We start from the raw sequence: 16,946 nt of genomic DNA on the forward strand, positions 1-16,946 counted from the left end.
AGCTCTCTCCTCCAATTCAAATTCTCTAAATTTGAGAGACTTTATCATATTTTAATTTCATTTATATTTTTAACTTTAATAATTAAATTATTCTAATAAAATAACAAAACTAAAGAATTAAATTCTTCGTCCTTCATCTTGTTACAAAATTTTTATTTTCTTAGCTTCAAAATATGTATATCAGGGTGTTCAAATTTAAATCGATCCAAATTAAACCGTTCATCCAATCTAATTTAAATCAAAAATTGATTAAGACCGCACTAATTCAGATTTGATTGGATTCTATTTTTTACAAACCGCTGGATCGGATCGGATTTCGAATATACTTTTTATAACCGATCTAATCCAATTCAAACCGCACAATGTGCTATAATATTATTTTATTATTATATTTACAATTATACTTATAATATGTTCAATTTTTTATAGATTTTTATATTATTCATGTATTATTATTATTTAATAAATATTTTATGTTCAAAATGTTATTTATTTATTTATTTTAACTAACTTATAATTTTATTTCTATCGTTATGTTATTATTGGCTTTTTAAGATATTATTGAGACTTGTTATATTATTGTTGATTATTTAAAATTTGATGTTGAGACTTGTTATATGTATTTAATTTTTTAATTTATAAATAGCAAATCCAATCAAATCTAAACCGCGTGAAATTGGAATGGATCAGATCAGTTTTTTTTTTTAAATTATTCAATTCAAACTGCACCGCAAATAAAATTAGTGTTCGAATCAGATAAATTTTTGACTCAAAACTGATCTAAACTGCACCACGAACACCGCTAACACCCCTAATGTATATGTATTGCAATATTGCATGATAGAATGGTTGGCATGAAAACTATTTAAACTTTTGTGAAATAAAAAGGATAATATAAAGCGAGGGGGAAAAAGGTAATCAATTCACATAGATGAAAGTAGTATTGCACTTATGTTTGTTAATCATGGTACTTTGAATTCTAATCACTAATAATAGATTTTTCAACCAGACAGCTATCATCAACTGCCAATGAAAGTAGATTTTCTTTTCGGGGAAATAAAAAAAATTGTTTTTGCCCTTTTCCCATCTTTTTGACAGGGGTCATAATATATTTTTTTTTAAAGTTAAAAGTAAAATTTAAATTCAAAATTTTTAGATAAATAATAAATATAAAAAATTATATCATTTAAATTATAGTATATTACTGATGAATGTTCAACCTTATTTATATGTATTAAAAAAAATCAATTATACAAAGTATATGCATGAAATGGGATTATATAATCCTACTTATAAAGTCACAAACAGTGGGGCAAAAAAGCAAGTTGGGACAAAATAAAAATAAAAATAAAAACAATTTTTAAAAAAATAATAAATTATATTTTATTAATTATTAAAAAATAAAATATAAAAATATTTAAAAATAAGACAGCATAATAAAAAATAAATTTTTTTAAAATAATATATTGAAAATAGTCATCCAATAGTTATGGTCGAAAAACGAAAAATATTGTAGAGTAGAATGGATGCAAGTATATTTTTAATATAAATNATTGTGTATGAGATTATATAATATATTTTTCAATATTTAGTTATTTCTTGTATTTATCCTTCGCTTCATCATATTGTTTTGCAAACATTTAAGTTTAATATATAATTGTTATTGACAATACAAGTAAAGCAGTTAATGCAAGTTATAAAATTAATTTGCATGACATGTCGCATAAGTTAATTAAGCATAATAATACGCGAATTTTTCTTTTGGATTTAGTTAAATTATATTTTAAGATTATATATTAAGATTATAAATTTAAAATTTTTATTAAAAATATAAAAAATTAAAAGTTTAAAGTATTTGTTTTACATTTATTAAAACAAAAATCACTTATATAATGTAATTGTTAATGTTGCAAGTGTGAGGAGTGTTGAAGTTAGTCCCACATCAAAGAAAGCATGGAAGAGTGAGGAGTTTATAAGATGAGAGATCCATTAACTTGACACCTTAAGGTTTTGAGTTGGATGTGGTGTCTTCTTATCTTATGTTCTCTCACTTGATTCCTCCCCGAAGTCTCCACGGTTGGCCCAACAAAGTATTTTTATACTATAGATATATACTATAGTATATATAAAAATATTAAAAATATTCAATTGCTTTCCGTGATATATCTATAGTATATATAACTATTATATAAAGGAATATAGGATGTTTTTAGTATACATTTTTTTTTAGATCCCTTTAGTTATATATAATTTTCAAAAAATATATTTTTATTATCTCAAAAATTCAAATTCAAAAACTCATAATCATAATATTAGATATTTATGATCTTAATTATCGTCACGTTTATTATTATTATTATTATTATTTAATTTATATAAAAGACAGTTGGTGTATAATAATTTTTTTAAAAATACCCATGATCTTATATATGATTTATTAATAGTAGTAGTAGTATAATAGTATTATCTATGTCTAATTTATAAAAAAAAGTTTGTTATTAAATAGGTTAATATCCATTAATATATTATATATAAGCTTAGTTAGAACCATCCATATATATGTGTTTTCTTTTATTTTATCTTAAGGAGGATAAGGGGGCACCTTAGGTTATTTGATCACATGTGGTGTTATAGGCATAAAGACAAGGATGGTAGGTCTCTCTCACATGTGCTACCCTCACAAAAATGATATCAATTTCAAGAAAGAGAACCCCCTTTGTCTATTGCAACCAAACTTAATTAGTAAATATTTATCTACATCTTACAATGTTCCAAGTTACATGAACCTAGAAGTGGACTCGTTTTAGACTAAGTTCCACTCAACTCATTTTATTAAATAAGTTAGATTCGAATTTTTTAAAAAATTTATTAGTTAAAAAAAGTCAAATCATAAGTTTTTAAAAAAAACTTACGAAGTTTGTTAAATCGACTTGTTAAAATATTTCTTTTAGAAAAATAAACTATTCTTAGTTTGAATTTTTAATTATTCGCTCATATAAAAAAATAAAAAATAATAATTAATACTAATTAAGATTGTAATTTATTTTCAAAAACAATATTTATAATTATAAGTTATAAATATGGTTATGATATATGATTAACGATTGATGTTTAAATAAATTATATTTTACAAATAATAAATGACAAATTTTAAAATATATTTAATATTAATTTAGATTTTTAAATTTTAATATTTTAAATTATAATTCACAAAATAGACTTTTAAAATAAATTCGTGAACTTGTCGGACTTTTAAATAACTGAATTTGAATTTAAAAAAAGCCTATAAAAATTAATAAACCTAAATTTAGGCTATTTATTCACAGCATAAACCAAAGTCATCTAAGCCAAAACTCAACTCGGCTCAAATCATTTTCACCCCAATATACACCATATGACAATGAATCATAAATCCATTTTCATGTGTTGGCTCATGTATGTTGTTCTTGTCGTGGGCCATATATACATGTTCCTCAATTTGCATTTGATAGTGATTTTCTGAAAATGGACTTCGCCAAATTAAATGTCTTTTACTAGTCTTAGACCACTTTCCGAAAGTATGAATATTATAATTATAATCCATTTTTCGCAACTTTCATGTTTTAGTTCCTTTTTTTTATTCATTTATATGTATATTTTTAAATGCACATACACCAACTAATATTATTGCTGAAAAATGTTATAGTAAACAATCATAAACTATGAACACTAACCTTAAAGAAAATCGTCCACTTTGAAGAACATTAATGTTTCAAAAGGGTCCTTTTTAATTTTGACTATCAATACTATGAAATCATTTCTCAGCAGAAAGTTCACATGAACAAAAGTTAGATATTACTAATTTTTTTTAAACAAGATCTTAAGGCCGAATTTGTAAATCAACATGCAAAAATTAACGTTGAAATAGTTCATCTCATGCTTTAGTAGGAGAATTAAAACATTTTTATTTTGGAATAAAATACATTCTTTTTTTTTTTATTCAGAAGAATGAGTTGAATATATAACTCTCAATTTTAAATATTACAACATCATAATACTCATCACACTAATAATTTTTATCATTGTTATCTTTAATCAAATTTTAAATCCAAATATATTTATGTAAGATAAAAATTCTCACCACTGTCCACTAGACTAAGACTTTATATGCAAATCAAACAAATGCTTATTAAATCAATTTTTATTTTTTAACAGTCGTTAAAATATAAAAAATTAGATAAAATCTTTTAATTTTTATTTATGATAAAGATTCATAGATAGTTATTTTTATGTAAAATTAATAGTTAAAAATTAATAGCTAATAATTTAATTAAACTTATTAAACTATTTAATAATTTTTAAATATCAATTTCATATAAAAACAACAAGTATCCTAGTTTCACTTTTATTTATAGAAAGAATGATAAATAGATCCTGATTTTTTATTTCGAAAATACATAAATTCTCAATTAATTAAAATTATAAAAATATTTTTCATTTTCTAAAAAACGAGACATATAAATTCCTCCAAAAAACTTATTTATTCTTATATATTTTAGATGAAATAACTTAAATATCTCAAATTTTAAAAACTAAAAAATACTTTTATATTTTTAATTAATTTCACATATCTATTTACCTTTTTCTCTTATTTATATATGTTTCCAACTCAATTTTAACCTGACATTAATTAATTAATTAATAATAAAGGAATATTGATTTTCTCCGGCCCTATGATTTCGGACACGCGTTAACTCCACCAACCGGGGAAGAGGGGCATTAGCGTCTTTTCACCTCAACTGTCTCCGACAGCCTGCGCGCGAATGTCACCTTTCCATCGCCATATATTAATTCTCCGAGATGCAACGAAAACCACAGCCTCCCAATTTTGATTAATTTGAGTAAAAATAAAAGTAACAATGATTTCATTAATTAATAAAATCGCAAACAAAATGATATCCATAATCATGATAAATAATGAATAATTATTTAATTAATTAACTTTAATTTAATCTAATATTTCTCTGCATCAGCATCATGTTCGGGTCATTGTCTGCTCTATGATCTTGCTTTACTCACTCACTCACTCCCAAATTCATACTTTAATCAAACCCTAACTTAACACTCTCACTCTTCACTTTCACTCTCTGCCATTGTTTTCTTCTTCATGCTCATCTTTCACCGTTAGATCTCTCAAGATCAGTGTTTTATTGCAATGTGAGTGAGTCAACTCATTGCAATTAGCGTGTGTGTTAATCATCAAACTTTTTGGATTTCACTCTTTTTCTGCTTTTTTGGTACGATCTTATGCTTTGATTCTTTGCTTCGCCTTCTTCATTACTTAACTGTTTGGTTGTGTCTATTTTCAGCTTCACGTGCTCTGTTTTTTGTTCCTTTTTGTTTGGAGTAGATGTGAGCTGGAGCTTGTTACTCGGATCAGTGTCACATTGGTAAAGTTTGTTTCTTTAACTGATTTACTCAAATGGCGTGTTTCTATTTTCAGCTTCAGATATGGAACTAACCTTCTTTCTTTGTTTTTTCAGTCTAACTCAACTGTCTCATTATTTGGATTGTGAAACAGATCTCGTGGATGTGAAGTATCGGAGTTGGCACAATGAGGTTGTTGGAGTTTGGGTGTCTGGTTGCAGTTCTATGTGGTCTTCTTGTGTCTGTGAAAGCTGAGATTTACATCGTAACTGTTGAAGGTGAACCTGTTATTAGTTATGGAGGTGGAATTGATGGTTTTGAAGCTACTGCTGTTGAATCTGATGAGAAGATTGATACCAATAGGTAGGTACTTGCAATTACATTTTCCTATGAATTTTCCATTTTTTGTTTTTTCCAATGACATGTAAATATGTTTTGAGGAGGCTAATTAATATGATGAATTCTCCTTTGGTGAAATTAACCTTCCAAATCTAAATTATATGGAAAGTTTAGATAATTATTCTTTATATGTAACTCGTGAACAATTTATTTGCAGCTGATGCTCTCTCTTATCTTTAAGGAAAGTAATACAATAATCACCTTGCACTCTGTTATGAACCAAGATCAATTATGTTTTTAATGAATTTGTTTCCAACGCTATTTTCTCCTCTAGTATGTGATGAACCAACAATATTATAAACTTCTTCCAGTGAATTGGTTACTTCATATGCTCACCATCTTGAGAAAAAACATGATATGCTTCTGGGGATGCTGTTCGAACCTGGGACGTACAAGAAACTCTATAGTTATCGGCATCTGATAAATGGGTTTGCTGTTCATATTTCCCCAGAACAGGTGAAGTCTTGTCTTATCTTTTTACTAATGTAAGTCAAAAGTAAGATATTTTAAATTTGTTTCCTCACTCTAATTTCCTTGTGTTATCCCTGGATATTAGTAGGCAGAAACTCTAAGACATGCACCTGGAGTGAAATCTGTTGAGAGGGACTGGAAAGTGAAGAGACTCACAACACATACACCGCAGTTTCTTGGGCTTCCAACTGGAGTGTGGCCAACAGGAGGTGGCTTTGACCGGGCCGGAGAAGACATTGTGATTGGATTTGTGGATTCAGGGATCTATCCTCACCATCCAAGCTTTGCAACTCATAACACAGAACCATATGAGCCAGTTCCAAAGTACAGAGGAAAATGTGAAATTGATCCAGATACTAAAAAAAACTACTGTAACGGGAAGATTGTTGGAGCACAACATTTTGCTCAAGCTGCAATAGCTGCCGGGGCATTTAACCCTTCGATGGATCTTGCATCTCCTCTAGATGGAGATGGACATGGAAGGTTAGGCCCTGCTACCTTCTTTAAAATTACTAACTTGTTTCCTTGGAATCCCTCCGACCTTACCATGCCTACAAAATGCATTGAAAGAGAACATAATGTGTCATTTCCAGCTTATGAGCAAATCATGAAATCAACTTACTGTAGTCCTTCATGAAGTTGATGGTATTGTTGTATTAACATTCATGGAGTTGTGCTTAAAGCCATATATTCTTTGATAGCATTCTCTTAACAATTCCTGTGTTTTCCTTGCATCTTAATCTGGCAGTCATACAGCCTCTATAGCTGCTGGAAATAATGGAATTCCTGTGAGGATGCATGGCCACGAATTTGGTAGAGCAAGTGGAATGGCTCCTCGTGCCAGGTGAGGAATAATGCCCCTAACTGATTAAAAATCAGGAACTACACTCCTTCCTGTTTCACTAGAGACTTGGTGTATTTGTGTTCAGAATTGCTGTGTACAAGGCACTCTACAGATTATTTGGAGGATTTATTGCAGACGTAGTTGCTGCAATCGATCAGGTATATAAGTATTTTACTCCTCTAGTTAAGAAATCTGGATTATTTATTAAGAACTCTATCACATAAGCACTTTTAAAAGGCTGTAAATAAATATAAGATTAAAAGCTTTCATTATTGGATTATCTTGTACTTTTTGTGTTATTCTATCTCAGCCTTCCTAATTAAAAAGTTTGGAGAGTCAACAGGCTGTATACGATGGAGTGGATATACTCAGCCTTTCAGTTGGACCGAACAGTCCTCCAGCAGCCACCAAAACCACATTTTTGAACCCTTTTGATGCTACACTTCTTGGAGCTGTGAAAGCTGGTGTATTTGTTGCACAGGCTGCTGGAAATGGTGGTCCTTTTCCTAAAACAATGGTTTCATATAGCCCATGGATAGCCTCTGTAGCAGCTGCAATTGATGATCGTAGATACAAAAACCATTTGACCCTTGGAAATGGAAAAGTCTTAGCTGGAATTGGGTTATCACGTAAGTTCTCTATGCTTCTCTGCTTATCTGATCACATTAACCTGTATTGTTGTGTACCACCACAAGAATACAAAACCAAAAGAAATAGTATATACATTATCATTGTTAAGTAGATTTTACAGGCAAAGTTGTATCAAACTAGTTACCATAATATATATCTTCTGGAGATTTATGATCAATATATACATTTTTCACAATTTGCAAAATCATGCACAAAGTGCTATGAAATGTTAGCATGTAGGGATTTCCTGATTTAGCTATGAATTATATGTCGCTTGCAAAGTAAATTCTTTAGTTCCCCCTCAAGTGTTTAGGCCACTTCAATATTATAGCTGCTAACACCCCAAAACATAATTACATGGCTGTGAACAGTTCTCTCGTTGGTAGTTAGTTTCCCTTATACTCTCACTAGTTAATCACTACTCAATCTGTCACCTGTATTGGCTTGTGCAGCTGCTACACATTTAAACGAATCGTACACATTGGTTGCTGCAAATGATGTGCTGCTAGATTCTTCAGTGATGAAGTTCAGCCCCACAGATTGCCAGAGACCAGAACTTCTAAACAAGAGACTGATAGAGGGCAAAATTCTTCTCTGTGGATACTCTTTCAACTTCATTTCTGGTTCAGCATCAATAAAGAAAGTCTCAGAAACAGCAAAGGCCCTTGGTGCAGTTGGATTTGTTCTTTGTGTTGAAAACGTTTCCCCAGAAACAAGATTTGACCCAGTTCCTGTTGGCCTTCCTGGGATTGTTATCGTAGATGTCAGAAACTCAAAGGTCCCCCTATATTTAGTTCTCCTTGTTCCACTTTTTAATCAGCAATTTTGGTTTTGTTTTGATCACCAAGTATACCTCATTGATAATGTGATTTGCTATTTGCAACTTTCAGGAACTTGTTGATTATTATAATATTTCTACACCAAGAGATTGGACCGGACGAGTTAAGAGTTTCACAGGGAAAGGTAAAATTGGAGATGGTTTGATGCCTATCCTCCATAAATCTGCACCACAGGTAGCTTTATTCTCAGCTCGAGGGCCGAATATAAAGGACTTCAGCTTCCAAGAGGCAGATCTCCTCAAACCAGATATATTAGCTCCCGGTTCATTGATTTGGGCTGCTTGGAGTCCAAATGGTACCGATGAGCCAAATTATGTTGGTAAGTATGGATGAAAATTAAGAGAAAAACTAAATTTAAATGATATTATTTCTTTAAGCACTTTTTGTGGTTTGAGCAGGTGAGGGATTTGCCATGATATCTGGAACTAGTATGTCTGCGCCGCATATAGCTGGCATTGCTGCTCTTATAAAGCAGAAGCATCCACATTGGAGCCCTGCTGCCATTAAATCAGCCTTGATGACGACAACATCGACATTAGATAGAGCAGGGAATCCTCTTCTAGCTCAACAAGCTTCTGAAACAGGAACTACAAAGCTTGTTAAAGCTACTCCGTTTGATTATGGAAGTGGACATGTTGATCCAAGAGCTGCATTGGACCCTGGGCTGATCTTTGATGCAGGTTTGATTTCTTCTTCTGTAAGTTAACTAATTTCTTTTGCTTTTAGAGCAAGGAGGAAAGCTAAAACAATGTTAAATGCTTCATCAATTTGGCTGTTCATATTCATTTTGCAGGATATGAGGATTATCTAGGCTTTTTGTGCACAACACCAGGCATTGATGTTCATGAGATAAGGAACTACACTCACACACCATGTAACAAAACAATGGGCAAACCATCAAACTTAAACACCCCATCAATAACAATTTCCCATCTTGTGAGAACTCAAACAGTCACTCGAACTGTCACGAATGTTGCCGAGGAAGAAACCTACATGATCACAGCCAGAATGGATCCGGCTGTTGCCATTGATGTCAACCCTCCTGCGATGACCGTCAGAGCAGGCGCATCACGCAAGTTCTCCGTGACGCTCACCGTTCGAAGAGTGACCGGAACCTATAGTTTCGGAGAGGTTCTAATGAAAGGTAGCAGAGGTCACAAAGTAAGGATCCCAGTTCTGGCAAATGGATACCCTCGATAGCTTGGTTCCATCATCAAGGAAAAGCAATGTTTGTAATATTCTTTATAACTTGTGGGGAATAAGGTGTGGTGCTATATTTATTCTTCTACATATAACATAATATCATGTAATATTTAATAGATGTAAAGGGTAAGAAGGGGTGAGGGGGTGGCTCCTAGTTTCTTCCACATATAAAGTTTTGCTTATATATCATTGTCTAGTGATTTGTTGCAATGCTTCTTGATGATTCCCCCATAGTTTCTTGCTTGCTGCAGAATAATAAAGTATCAAATGAGGTATAAATGGCTATTCCTAACATGAAAACCTCCTCCAAAGTTTATAGTGAGTTAAAGTGATGGTTGTTGAAATCCATGGCAACTAAGCCAAAAACAGCACTAGGAATTTGTAGTTCACATGTAATGTATAGAAGTCTGTAATACAATGATCTGTTATGAAGTGTTCACTGTTTTACTGAAGAATTGGAGGTTAACAAGCTAAAACTGCTTAAAAATCCACTATTTATTTTATGAGAATTGAAATTGTAATGTGAAAGCCATCCACGTGAAAAGATACTATTAAAAAGCAAATCACTTTTTCTATATAATCAAGACAAATCACCTTTTATACTATTAAAAATAGAATTTAATTTTAATGTACTATTCATATAAAAAAATTTTATATATACAATCAATTATGTATTTAAATAATTAATTTTTAAATTTTGTTACTTAAAAATTCGTTAAAATTCATGAATCGGACATAATTATTATGTAAGACTGTATTTAAATAATTAATTTTTAAATTTTGTTACTTAAAAATTCGTTAAAATTCATGAATCCGACATAATTATTATGTAAGACTGTTGATCGTATATTAAAATTAAATTCTTAAAAAAATTTTAAAAGTATGAATCCATGCTTAGGTAGGTAGCTATACACTTATACAGAGTATAAAATAGTGGAGCTTTGATCTCACACCTCAGTTTCTGTCTCAAAATAACAGAACAGAACAGAGCAGAACAGAACAAACCTGCTTCTTCTCCTTGTTCTCCTCCTTAGCTTCTCCAATAATTTTGAGATGGTATGTCCTCTTCCTTTCTCTCAGTTTCCATGTCTCTTAACTTATGCATACATGTGTGGGTAAGTATATGTTTTCACGTTTACGTATATCAGAATTAGTGGCGGTTTTCACTTTTCCGGCAGTCACCTAATCAACAAGGTTGTTTTCCTTTTGAAATTCGATTATTGCTAATGATGATGAGTTTTATAACTTTGTATTTCAATGTATGATTAATTAGTTAAAGAAAAAGCATAGAAAGCAACTTTTAGTTAGTCAACGTTAGTCAACTTTAGAGTTTAGAATTTATGATTTAGGGTATAGGATGAAGCGTTTATAATTTAGAATCTAGAATTTAAGAGAAAAAATGATTACTTAGTATTACTGTTAATTAAGTAAATATATAATGTAGTGCACGATGGACACGTGCAACTGCAAGCTTAGTTGTTTAATCTCCATTCTCCAATTAACCATTTTCACTTCATGTCTATTTTCAAAATGGTTGCGTAGCTTGTAAGCGAACCATCCTTATTACTGCACAAATCTTTATCTTATCACTATTCTCTTACTACTAATAATAATAATAACAATAATAATTATTTTTATTTGTTGTTAAATCATAAATGTTTATTTGAACATATTTTCTGCAGCATCTTTTTGTGTTTGTATATTTTCAGAATAATAAATAAGATACATAAACGTCTTGTTCAGAAAAAAAATTGTTCAAATAATATTGTCGAAGAATGTAAGTAATTCTATAAGGTCAAACTTTGATTTCATGGAATTTACTTTTGTTATCTAACATAATCTAAGTATAAATATGGTATAGCAAGTGTAACATCCCTGCAGTTTGTGAAACTGCAGAATCCATATTTGTTGAGAACTATGAATAGGTAATATTTGTAGTGGTGGGGATGCAGGTTGCAGAACAGAAGGACACAAAAGTTGTTCTGACTAAACCATTCTCATTAGGAAGTGGATCAGTTTCAGACCCAGCTTATGGAGCCCCTAGTCTCCTAAAACGTGTCTTAACCCTTTTTAAAAATGTGAGGCTAGGATCAGATCTCACAAAATTCCAGGCAAGTTCTCTCATGCATTTTTACTTTAACTAAAACAACTTAAAACAATGCATATTGTGTTTCTGTAATTGTTAACAACTAACACTGTCTCAAGATGATAGTATTTCTATCTAACTATCTTTGTCTTGCATCTTACAATTTGCACTGCTTGCCATGTTTCTTACTTTCTTTGGTGATTTTGGCAACTTACATTTGGCACTGTAAACAACACCTTAGTGTAATTGTGTCACATGTTGGCTTATGTATAATGCAGCTGCCACCTATGTTTAATATCCCAAAGTCTCAACTTCAGTGCTATGGTGAATCAGTGTATAGCACAGGTTTGGATATGCTGAGCAGATGCAACAGTGGGGAGAGTCCTCTGGAGAGGTTCACCTCTGTGGTGGCATGGAGCATATCCACCACACGCCCTTCTCCTTTTGGGATTGCACCCTATAATCCTATTCTTGGAGAGACTCACCATGTCTCAAAAGGAAATCTTCATGTCCTACTAGAGCAGGTACATTGCATTTATCTCTCCTCGAGTTTGGCGATATTGTTTTCACACTACTTTTCTGAGATTTAGATCGTATGACAGTGGAAACTCACATGTAATTGTTTTCATTTGAAGTTGACAGTTGAAAATCGTTAGATTGTAATTTAGTCAAGCATGTCAAATCATCTGACGATTCTCAACTATTAACTTTACATTAAGACAATTGCTTGTGAGTCTCTAGTCTCCACCTTGTATGACACTACACTCTATTAGGTCTAACAAATTAAGGAATGTTGTGTGTATTATTACTGAAAATCTTAGAGAACATCGATGTATAATCTGCTATGAGCTTATCTTTAATTAATGAGAAGTTTAGATATGGTAGGATTCTTACATTTCCATCTCTTTTAAGGTTTCACACAACCCTCCTGTATCAGCCCTCCATGCAACAGATGAGAAGGAAAACATTGAAATGATATGGTGCCAGCAACCCGTTCCAAGATTTCGTGGTAATCTTATTCCCTTTCAATTTTCTAGGAACATATCTAAAATCTGCACAAGCTCATTATCAGAAATATGTAGTGAGTAAAATTCATAATCTGAATGTAGCAGTTAATTAATCAGAAATGTTCTCAAACTAACTATGCAGGTACATCAGTTGAAGCTCAAGTTCTTGGTAAAAGGCAGCTGAAGCTCCTAAACCATGGTGAAACATATGAAATGAATTCTCCTAATCTTTTCATTAGAATTCTTCCGGTTCCTGGTGTTGATTGGGTCGGCAATGTTAACATAAAGTGCCTAGAGAATGGCCTAGTGGCTAAGTTATCTTACAGATCAAGTTTATTTGGTGGACATGGTAGATACATCAGAGGCCAAATCCTTGATTCTTCATCAACAAAAGTTTTGTATGAAGTTTATGGTCATTGGGATAGGTATATATTTTTTTCTTAGTGTCACAAACTTGGTTTGATTTTTCTGTATTTATGCTAAATTTCACTACTATGCAGTATTGTTCAAGTGAAGGATACTAATAATGGGAAGGAGAGAGAGATATATAATGCAAAAGAAGTCATTTCAGAGCTCCAAGCTCCTATTGTCAAAGATGCTAAGGTAATTAACTTCTATTCTAAAGATATATTATCATATTATTATTTTAATGATGAATGTACTCACAAGTCAGAAAATGATGTTTCTTTCTCTTTGAACATTTTCAAACTCACGTGCTGACATATCAAGACAATTAAAATGAAAATAGGCAACTTCTATTTTAAATATTCAGCATACATTTGAAGTTGGACTGGTAGCTGCATGTATAGGCTGTCACAGAAACACCAAACAACTCAGTGTTAGAGATTTAGGTGTACATATCATGGTGTCTTGAATGTGACATGAGATGTTGTGTTGTGTTGATCTATCAGAGTGTGTGGCCAACAGAATCAGGAGTTGTTTGGGGTGAATTGAGCCAAGCAATTCTAAACAAAGAGTGGGAGAAAGCAAGAGAAGCAAAACAAGCTGTGGAAGAAAGACAGAGGAACATGTCCAGAGAAAGAGAGACACAAGGATTGTACACTTGGACTCCTAAGAACTTTGTGGTGTCTTACAGTAAAGAAGCTGGCTGGGAATGTTCACCAATTCATAAATTGGTCCCTCCTGCTCCCATCATAGCACAATAATTATTCTCCTTCATTATATGTATTATCATATGATAGCTCAAAATTTGAAGATGTCTTTAGTTTTTGCTCAAACACCGAAAATGAATTATTAAAATATACAAATATGAAAGTGGGGCATCTTTGTTAATTAGCAGTATATGTTAGCTGCAAAATTACAAACTACAAATGGAATATAACTTTGATATTGTCAAATTTCATCAACAACTAACCGAGTTGTTTTGTTGCAAAATGGAACAATTCTGCCTGATATGTATATATTATGCATGTTTATCAAATAAAAAAATTGAATAATAATTTAAAACACCATAATTTCTCATTGAGTTCATCATGTTCGACAAGACATTATTGAACTCGTCAAGCAGCTAGCAGGATAAACAATAACAGCAGCAGCATCATACTACTCCTTCAATTCCATATTAATAGTAGTTTTGAAATGTTTTATTACATTCATAAATCAATACAGTTGTAAGACACTAAGACATTAACCAATATATTGGTAGCAAATACATTGATTTATGGATGTATTAAAAAATGTCAAAATGATTACAAGGAATATATAGAAAGAGTAAACAAGGAAATTTATAGTATTATATATCATGACATGTACTTTATGCACCTCTTCCTATCTGGTTGTCTTGATCCATTAATCTCTTGCAAAAACAAATCATTCTCTTGCAAGTCAGATTCACTTCTCCATGTAAAAGATGATATCAGAGAACCATTCTCCTGCAAATCCGATTCACTTCTCTTTGTAAATGATTTCTCCTTTATAGTGTCCAAGATAGGCTTCCATGGCTGCTGCATCACCCTATAAACACTCCCTTTTTCTTCACCCATCACCCCAACAACACTATTTGAAGGAGAAGAAGTAATAATAGGATTCCAAACCTGTGTTTGGCAAGACAAAAAACCTTCTTTCATGGACTTATTTTTATTAGTATTATTACTACTATAATCCAAACATGGCCTTGTTCTGGCAATTGCATTGAGCCTCTTAGCAAGTGAAGCCAAGTCAACAGGGGAAACATCAGCATGAAGAATTGAATATGGAAGCATGAAATAAATTTGACCAGGTTGAAGTTGTGCATCTTCCTTCAATGACATTGAAGATGAACAAGATGATAGAAGCTGAATTGCTGTGCAAACAAAGTACTGCTTTGTGCTGCTGCCTACACCAAAAATAACTTGTCCTGCTGAGATTGGTTCATCAAATTCTTCAACATGTCCATTCAGATGAACCACACGGATGCTCTTGAAATTTGAGGATGATCTTGCTCCACAAGAAAAACAAGCCCCCATTTTTTTCTTTCTTCTCTCTGATAACTGATATGATGAATTGATGATTCTTTAATTTCACAAAAAAGTTCTATTGAGTGTTGAGTTTTATAGTGATGCCTATTCGGCTTACATATGATAGAAAACTATGGAGGCCGTTGACTTTTTAGACTGAAAATATATACTTATCAACATGTTAGTGTATAAAAAATATTAACTATTAAATAAAATACGGTGAAAACTCACATCCAGTTAGTTAAGAATTGTTAGATTATAATTTAGTCAAATCTATCAAATTATCTAACGGTTCTTAACTATTAACTTCACATAAAAATAAATGTACGTGAGTCTCTACCATAAAATATATATTAGTATGTATATAATATTTTTGTAAATTTTGATGCATTCACGATCTATATTGTCGTGCAATCACAACCATTTTTTTAAATAATCATTCATGCGATCAATATAAAAGATAATTATTTTTGTTAACGTGGCGTTATATAATTAGATATACGTGTGACAGTTCATCAAAATTAAATTCAAATTTTATACTCAAGGTAAAATTCAGATGAATAATACTAAGTGTATAATAATAAAATTAGTTACTAATATAGAATATATCTTAAAATATAAAATATATATTAAAAATAAATTAAATGATATATATTTATATATAAATATATAATAACTAATATAATTGATTGATTTTAGTATGCATATCATTTTTGGATTTGAATTCTTGATATTATACACTTTTACCATTTAAATACTATTTAAAATTAAATATAAGGCTTATTTTTAGATATACAAACAGTAGGTTTAGTGTTATTAATTATTTGATATTTTGAATGGATAGATAAAGTGGATAAAATTTTCCTTTTTGGAAAATGAAATGGATGGCTTTTTCTTCTGACTTTGTCTGTATGTATATCTACCTCCATGCACCAATCAGTGACACGAAAGGCTACCTTTCTTTTTGTGCAACTTGCATATATCAACATGTGGTTTCATAATTAGGTTTTAGACTATGCTATTTGTACACTAAAAATAATTATTAAAATTAATTATTAAAATATAAAATATATATTAAAATATAAATATACATTACAAATAACTGATTTTGATATATAAATAATATTTTTGATAGGCTTTATATGATTATTATTATTATTATTGTGCATTATTTTATTAGTAGAATAAGAAAGCTTAGCTTGTTGCCAAAAGGGAAATGGAGAATAAGCAACGACATGATCTCTAGGTTACTTGTTTAATTTACTAGTGAAGTTGACATCTTATCTTGTTTCATTAATTAATTCTGTTTTATTATACATGTGATAATGCATGTCAAGTTTGAATAGTAGTGTTATTTTAATGATTATATATTCAAGTTTCAAAACAACATAGTACTTTTTTTTTCTTTTTTAAATTGGTGGTGTAAATCAATTCGTTCATAAACAAGATAGCGTTTAGCACTTGGTCCAAATACAATCAATTAACAGACATTAGTTTAAGTATTTATAATATCACACATTTAATGAGTTTAATATGTGTATATTATCGTTTTATATGGTTGTATAATTACATTCGTTTTTTATGATTATTTATGTAATTAATATA

At 30.8% G+C, this 16,946-nt stretch overlaps 3 protein-coding genes across 7 annotated transcripts; 2 read left to right on the forward strand and 1 right to left on the reverse strand.

Annotated features, from left to right (window-relative positions):
- Positions 1-4,878: 4,878 nt before the first annotated feature.
- On the forward strand, positions 4,879-10,002 carry LOC107460398 (subtilisin-like protease SBT2.6). 4 transcript variants are annotated; one of them, XM_052260124.1, is made up of 12 exons: positions 4,879-5,276; positions 5,390-5,429; positions 5,561-5,769; positions 6,117-6,261; positions 6,365-6,759; positions 7,025-7,120; positions 7,206-7,278; positions 7,464-7,749; positions 8,203-8,528; positions 8,641-8,908; positions 8,988-9,269; positions 9,383-10,002. In XM_052260124.1, the coding sequence occupies exons 3-12, from the start codon at positions 5,594-5,596 to the stop codon at positions 9,787-9,789; spliced, it is 2,454 nt and encodes an 817-aa protein (XP_052116084.1). In that variant the 5' UTR covers positions 4,879-5,276; positions 5,390-5,429; positions 5,561-5,593; the 3' UTR covers positions 9,790-10,002. The 4 variants fall into 4 exon arrangements, with proteins under 4 accessions (XP_052116084.1, XP_015934259.1, XP_015934251.1 ...); XM_016078773.3 differs by having other exon boundaries at positions 4,879-5,196; positions 5,349-5,429; positions 5,523-5,769; XM_016078765.3 differs by having other exon boundaries at positions 4,879-5,196; positions 5,349-5,429.
- A 699-nt stretch (positions 10,003-10,701) lies between these two features.
- On the forward strand, positions 10,702-14,241 carry LOC107460371 (oxysterol-binding protein-related protein 4B). 2 transcript variants are annotated; one of them, XM_016078742.3, is made up of 7 exons: positions 10,702-10,848; positions 11,745-11,903; positions 12,157-12,402; positions 12,791-12,887; positions 13,028-13,310; positions 13,386-13,488; positions 13,797-14,238. In XM_016078742.3, exons 1-7 carry the CDS (start codon positions 10,846-10,848, stop codon positions 14,049-14,051), a joined length of 1,146 nt encoding a protein of 381 aa, XP_015934228.1. In that variant the 5' UTR covers positions 10,702-10,845; the 3' UTR covers positions 14,052-14,238. The 2 variants fall into 2 exon arrangements, with proteins under 2 accessions (XP_015934228.1, XP_052117669.1); XM_052261709.1 differs by lacking the exon at positions 10,702-10,848 and adding an exon at positions 11,467-11,569 and having other exon boundaries at positions 11,731-11,903; positions 13,797-14,241.
- A 181-nt stretch (positions 14,242-14,422) lies between these two features.
- LOC107460392 (uncharacterized) lies at positions 14,423-15,416 on the reverse strand. The gene has a single exon (XM_016078752.3). The coding sequence runs from the start codon at positions 15,348-15,350 to the stop codon at positions 14,646-14,648; it is 705 nt and encodes a 234-aa protein (XP_015934238.1). The 5' UTR covers positions 15,351-15,416; the 3' UTR covers positions 14,423-14,645.
- Positions 15,417-16,946: the final 1,530 nt, after the last annotated feature.

Source organism: Arachis duranensis, chromosome 1, assembly GCF_000817695.3.
Source record: "Arachis duranensis cultivar V14167 chromosome 1, aradu.V14167.gnm2.J7QH, whole genome shotgun sequence".
Classification (NCBI taxonomy): domain Eukaryota; kingdom Viridiplantae; phylum Streptophyta; class Magnoliopsida; order Fabales; family Fabaceae; genus Arachis; species Arachis duranensis.